The 6,658-nt window shown below is 38.3% G+C and overlaps 1 protein-coding gene across 1 annotated transcript; it reads right to left on the bottom strand.

The window, feature by feature from the left end:
- Positions 1–1,954: 1,954 nt before the first annotated feature.
- Positions 1,955–5,548, bottom strand: LOC121858508 (SCAN domain-containing protein 3-like). Its single transcript, XM_042354959.1, has 6 exons — positions 5,469–5,548; positions 5,117–5,265; positions 4,242–4,402; positions 3,451–3,936; positions 2,891–3,225; positions 1,955–2,036 (listed from the first exon to the last, which is right to left on the bottom strand). Exons 1-6 carry the CDS (start codon positions 5,546–5,548, stop codon positions 1,955–1,957), a joined length of 1,293 nt encoding a protein of 430 aa, XP_042210893.1.
- Positions 5,549–6,658: the final 1,110 nt, after the last annotated feature.

A 6,658-nucleotide genomic window follows, 5' to 3' on the forward strand; every position in this document is an offset into this window, starting at 1 on the left:
TTGTACTGTTAACTGTTAACTGTTGTATTGTTAACTGTTGTACTGTTAACTGTTGTACTGTTAGTGTTGTACTGTTAACTGTTGTACTGTTAACTGTTGTATTGTTAACTGTTGTGCTGTTAACTGTTAACTGTTGTACTGTTAACTGTTAACTGTATTGTTAACTGTTGTACTGTTAACTGTTGTACTGTTAACTGTTGTACTGTTAACTATTGTACTGTTAACTGTTAGCTGTTAACTGTTGTACTGTTAACTGTTGTACTGTTAACTATTGTACTGTTAACTATTGTACTGTTAACTGTTAACTGTTAACTGCTGTACTGTTAACTGTTGTATTGTTAACTGTTGTACTGTTGTACTGTTAACTGTTGTGCTGTTAACTGTTGTGCTCTTAACTGTTGTACTGTTAACTGTTAACTGTTGTATTGTTAACTGTTGTACTGTTAACTGTTGTACTGTTAAGTGTTGCACTGTTAAGTGTTGTACTGTTAACTGTTGTACTGTTAACTGTTAACTGTTGTACTGTTAACTGTTAACTGTTGTACTGTTAACTGTTGTACTGTTAACTTTTGTAATGTTAACTGTTAACTGTTGTAATGTTAACTGTTAACTGTTGTAATGTTAACTGTTAACTGTTGTACTGTTAACTGTTGTACTGTTAACTGTTGTACTGTTAACTGTTGTACTGTTAAGTATTTTACTATTAACTGTTGTACTGTTATGTGCTGTACTGTTAACTGTTGTACTGTTAACTGTTAATTGTTGTACTGTTAACTGTTAACTGTTGTACTGTTAACTGTTGTACTGTTAACTGTTGTACTGTTAACTTTTGTAATGTTAACTGTTGTAATGTTAACTGTTAACTGTTGTAATGTTAACTGTTAACTGTTGTACTGTTAACTGTTATGCTGTTAACTGTTGTGCTCTTAACTGTTGTACTGTTAACTGTTGTACTGTAAACTGTTGTACTGCTAACTGTTATACTGTTATCTGTTGTAATGTTAACTGTTGTACTGTTAACTGTTGTACTGTTATGTGCTGTACTGTTAACTGTTGTACTGTTATGTGCTGTACTGTTAACTGTTGTACTGTTAACTGTTAATTGTTGTACTGTTAACTATCGTAGTGTTGCACTGTTAACTATTGTACCGTTAACTGTTGTACTCTTAACTGCTGTACTGTTAACTGTTGTACTGTTGTACTGTTAGCTGTTAACTGTTGTACTGTTAACTGTTGTACTGTTAACTGTTGCAATCTTAACTGTTGTACTGTTAACTGTTGCAATCTTAACTGTTGTTCTGTTAACTGTTGTACTGTTAACTGTTGTACTATTAACTGTTGTACTGTTAACTTTTGTACTGTAAGTGTTTACTGTTAACTGTTGTACTGTTAACTGTTGTACTGTTAACTGTTAATTGTTGTACTGTTAACTGTTGTACTGTTAACTGTTAATTGTTGTACTGTTAACTGTTAATTGTTGTACTGTTAACTGTTTACTGTTAACTATTGTACTGTTAACTGTTGTACTGTTAACTGTTAATTGTTGTACTGTTAACTGTTAATTGTTGTACTGTTAACTGTTTACTGTTAACTATTGTACTGTTAACTGTTGTACTGTTAACTGTTAATTGTTGTACTGTTAACTGTTGTACTGTTGGTTATGTTGGTTATATTTAGTGTCCCCTTACTTATGCCCCACCCTGTATGTTTGTTATATTTGGTGTATAATGTCTCCTAACTTATGCACCACCCTGTAACACTCGACAGATGAAATGTTTCCTAACTTATGTTGTTATACGCAGTAAATAATTTCTCTACTTATTTATGCACAACCCTGTAATCTTGAATAGATGAAATGTCTACTTACTTACGCACCACCCTGTAATATAGTCATGGCTGAATCATCATTATTGACAAAACAAAACAACTTGTTCGTGGCAACCCTCCAGAGTGTTCACTGATGTACAACCAATATTAACGTGGGTGGGTGTTTGTTGAAGTTAAACTGCTCAGCAAACAGCGTGTGATTCTTGAACCTGTGTTTTAATTGTTTTATTCAGTATAGCCAATTCTTGAACCCGTGTGTTTGATATTGATCAGTATAGCCAATTCTTGAACCTGTGTTTACTTTTTATCGGTATAGCCAATTTTTTAATGTTTTTATTTTTGTTCAGTATAGCCAATTTTGTAACCTGTGTTTTTATTGTTTTGATCAGTATAAGACAGACAGGCCTTGGGTAAAACTGGTAGATCTAAGTCTTCTTTGTTTTCAATCACATCTGAGTCTGTGATTCCTTATTCAAGGTATTTTATGAAAATGTTTCTAAACTTCCTGATCTCTCAGCATTTACAAGGAGACAGGAAGGCCAAGCAACTGTGGGTCATCATTCATTGTTTTTATATGGTGATACTACAATTTCTTGGCCTGATATTTGCCCCCAAATGATCTCTGAAATTAAGTAGATGAAGTCTGGGCTAAAATAATGAAAGACTTAACATTCATTCCCTCAGATAGGAATGCTCACAAGTTTAGTTTTTTGAAGTTCCAATTTAATGACTCCATTCCCCCATGAGGAACTCTCAACATTCTCTCCCAAGCCCCTCACAAATAATGATGAAAATAAACTGTTTTGGTTCTCTTCCTTTATTTTAATGTTTTCAATCATCAAACAGAATTCATATTTTGTTACAGTTCAATGGGATGGATGACATTGTTTCCTTTCAGTCAGTCGACTGATTCGAGGTTGGGTCATTGATAAAGCACATCTCATGCCTGGGTCCACATATAACCGGCTTCGGCTTTTATTCTTTATTTGAAGGAGGAGAAACCAGATTCACATAAATAAGTAGTAGGAAATGGCAAGAGGACTCTAAGTGCAATTTCACTAACTTTTGATATGACTGATACATTGAGCACCAGAATACAGTCGGAGATTTTTCTTCATAGAGGTCTCTGGCAGGAGAATCGTTCCTGAAATTAAGGAATTCGTCCTGACCATCGTCGGGAATGCCAGTGAAAGGATTCCTCATCAATTTCCCTTCTTCCTCCTCGAATTCTAGGAAGTACCTTTTGAGCTCACTTTCCAAGGATTTCAAGAGCTGAATTATTTCATTTTTGAGTGATGGGTCAAGTAGATGATCCTCTTCAATCTCGTCAAGAACAGTTGAGAGATTCTCAAACATGGCAACATTTGCTGCACTGACTTTCCTTTGCCAGTTCTGGAGCTTGTCAAGAAATGCACGAATACAATACATGTGGTGAAACATTTCTTTCCTTGCCTTGTAGCTTGAGATTCAGCCTGTTTAGCTGCTCCAATATGTCTGCCAGGTACGCAAGACGTGGCTCCCACAACACCCTGTTGAAGTGACTTAGTAGATCATCCTTCCCTTTCATTTCCAGGAACAACTTCAGTTCTCCCCGAAGTTCAAACACTCGATTCACAACATTACCCGTGGAAAGCAATCGCATTCTAGAGTAAAAGAAGAGGGTTTCATGCTCTGAATCCATGCCTCTACAGAGGTTTGGAAAAGGCGAGAGTTCAAATCTCCTGTTTTCACAAAGTTGACGCATTTTACCACTGCCTCCAGGATCTTGCAAAGGGCATCAGGGAGGAGGGTTTTTGACGCCAGTGCAAAACGATAGATAATAAATTGAACCCCTTTGGCACTCGGAGCTCCTTCCTTGACTTGCTTCTGTAACCCTGATTTCGATCCCAGCATTGCCGGAGCCCCATCAGTACAGACTTCACAACAATTTTCCCAGGTGATCCCGTTAGCTGTGAAGAAAGAAGTCAACTTTTCCATCACATCTAAAGTTGTTGTGGTAGTTTCAAGCTGTGCACAGAACAGATATTCATCCTTGATATCACGCAAGAATACATACCTAACAAACACGAGTAGTTGTGCACAAGAACTCACATCCGTTGACTCATCCAACTGTATTGCAAACATACCAGTTGGAGACGATTTAATTTCCTGTGTAATGGCGGAAACGATCTTCCTGCTAGTTACCGCTGCTCACTCACTCGTTTGCTGGCGCGTCCCCCACTTGGGAGGGTTGGACGGAGGTGAGAACGTCGCTGCTACCAGTGTCACGGGCTCAGATTCTACCCAGCCGTCATTACAGTCACTACCTCCCCACTGTTCGTCAAATTCTGGCTGTGATCTCATCAAAGGCTCTGGACTCGTGGGCTGTGTTCCCAGACTTTCACCTATCGACTGTCAATCTCTGGACCCCATACCACTGCCTCGGCTTCCACGACCGTCAGTTCATCTCCTCCGTCTGTGCTCCGGTGTTTCTCCTGCTGTACCAAGACATCGGCGGCTGTCGCTCGAGTGAGGAGCTTAATGGACCTTTTCTCTGAGAGTGGATCTCTGCGTGCCAGAACCTTCCCCAGGGCCGCTGCCATAGGAAATATCTGTTCATTGTTTGATTCTATTAGTTGTTGATTCCCATTAATTGTTTGATTCCATTAATTGTTTGCTTCCATTGTTTGATTCCATTAATTGGTTGACTCCATTAATTGGTTGACTTCATTAACTGTTGACTGCTTTAATTGTTTGACTCCCGCAATTGTTATTTCATGTTTGCTGAGTGGTGTCAGAGTTTTGTGTTATATTTTTATAGTAAAGAGATGTCAATCTCAAACGGTTGTTTGTTGTTCCTCAGAAAACCCTGGTCCTTGACTTTCCTTTTTTAAGATCCTGTTTAGGCTGGTAAGGGATTTCTGTCCTTAAGTCCCAGGCCTTTACATCCTGTATCACTTGTTCCATGACATCATCTGATATTTCACTAATTCTCCATCTCACCGTGTCGTCCTACAAGGAAATCTGCTGAATCTTATATTCTCTTTCCTCTCCAAGAACCCGCTTGACTATCTTTAAAGCACACGCTTTAATTAAAGTTTCAACAATCGTGTGGGCGTCTTCTTCTTTACTATTTCAGTGGAGACTTCATATGATGCCGCAACTACACTTAAGTTCTGTTGTTGGAAGGCAACACTCTCATCCAGTCTCTGTTTTCCCAAACTCCGTTCATGGGTCATGGCGCTTGAAGAAATCGGGGTCTCTCTCCGCATACTGGGAGAGATCGTCATCAGATGATGCTTCAGCTTACTAGGCCTCATGGAATCGTTCCCCAGCACTTTGAAACACAACACACACCGAGGTTTCTCGATGCCATCAGCGAGGATTGATGTAAATCCGTAGTTAATGTATTCAGCGTTGTATTTCCGCTTTTTAGCAACACTTACAGCCATCTCAAATCTAAGGAAATAAAAAAAAATGTCAAACAGACGAATGATAAAGACTAAAAATTATAATAATAAAAAACAAAAATGAGACAATAATCCGAATGGCAAACACACAAACCTGCAGGAAGTCCATACTTACTGTATGTAAACATACATTAAATGCCTAAGCAGTCACACGTGAAACATACACATACAGTACGCGCGCAGTACACTCACATATTTTCCTTATGATATCTTGAGCCAGACTGAGAACATTCGGTCTGATCACCACTTGTAAAGCGATGACACACGGACATGTATAGTACATGTGAGATCAGTGTCCAGCGCCCGTCACCCTGCTGACAAGAACTAGAATCGTGCAATCTGAGCGAATCCATTGGAAATTAAAAACTAGCTGCTGCACCATACTATGTAAATATCAAAACTGTACCATACAGGTATTATCATTACACACAATGACAAAAAAAAATAAGAAGAAAAAAAAACATTCTCCCCGAACAAGACAAAGTAACAAAAAAAGTTGAATGAGTTTCCACATTTTCTCCAAACATATACTACTTACACTAGCCCGCCATGGCCCCCAAAAATCTTGTTGTGGCCCCCAGTTTGAGAAACACTTAGCCTTTAGCCAAAACAATCGACCGTACCAAAAATTTTTATTATCGATGTACAGTTGTGGTCACACTTCCCTGTACACACGGCATCAACTTGTGGTCACATATGATCGGGTTACATATAATAACGCTGCTTTTCGTCGAGTGTTATGTCTCAACCACTCACTAAAACACTCCTTAATACAGTGGAAAATCTGAGAAAATACGTTAAAAGCCAAAGAAAAATCTTAATAAATACATTAAGATTGAGAGAAAATTAGTGAAAATTGAAAGAAAACTCTTAGAAAATACTTTGAAACCTAAAAAAAAAAAAAAAAAAATTCAATCTCCTAACCTAATGATTCTCAACTACTCATATGCTAGATACTGCCAAGAATCCAGGAATTTTGTCCGCAATTGTACATAATAATATAATTGGTGCAATTATCATATGAAGCAAGAGAGAGAGAGAGAGAGAGAGTCATCATTACCACTACACTCACACACTATCAATAGAAAGGTTTTATCTAAACAGGAATCCACCATGTGAAGCCTTCAATGATTCATTAGGAGGGTTCACTGAGCAGGGAGCTTCAGGCATCAGTGATTCGGTTCATAGCTAACAGCCCGACACCACCGATTCTGATCACGATGACTCCTGGTTCGTGTTGGTTCGTTCAATGGTTCCTGGTTGGTTCATTTGATGATTCATGGTAGGTCTGACAAGAGCGGTATAAGGTAATGGTTGTGACATGATCACTATAAGGTAATGGTTATGACATGAGGACTGAGGTTGTGATATGAGCACTGTAA

This window comes from Homarus americanus, unplaced genomic scaffold (assembly GCF_018991925.1).
Source record: "Homarus americanus isolate GMGI-L3 unplaced genomic scaffold, GMGI_Hamer_2.0 scaffold55880, whole genome shotgun sequence".
NCBI classification, from domain to species: Eukaryota; Metazoa; Arthropoda; class Malacostraca; order Decapoda; family Nephropidae; genus Homarus; species Homarus americanus.

Coding starts and splice junctions, on each gene's coding strand:
- LOC121858508 (XM_042354959.1), bottom strand. CDS start 5,548: ATGTCCGTGTGTCATCGCTTTACAAGTGGTGATCAGACCGAATGTTCT. Junction 3,937..4,241: donor TCGTGGAAGCCGAGGCAGTG/GTATGGGGTCCA, acceptor TTTGCAATACAG/TTGGATGAGTCAACGGATGT. Junction 2,037..2,890: donor ATGTATCAGTCATATCAAAA/GTTAGTGAAATT, acceptor ATTAAAACACAG/GTTCAAGAATCACACGCTGT.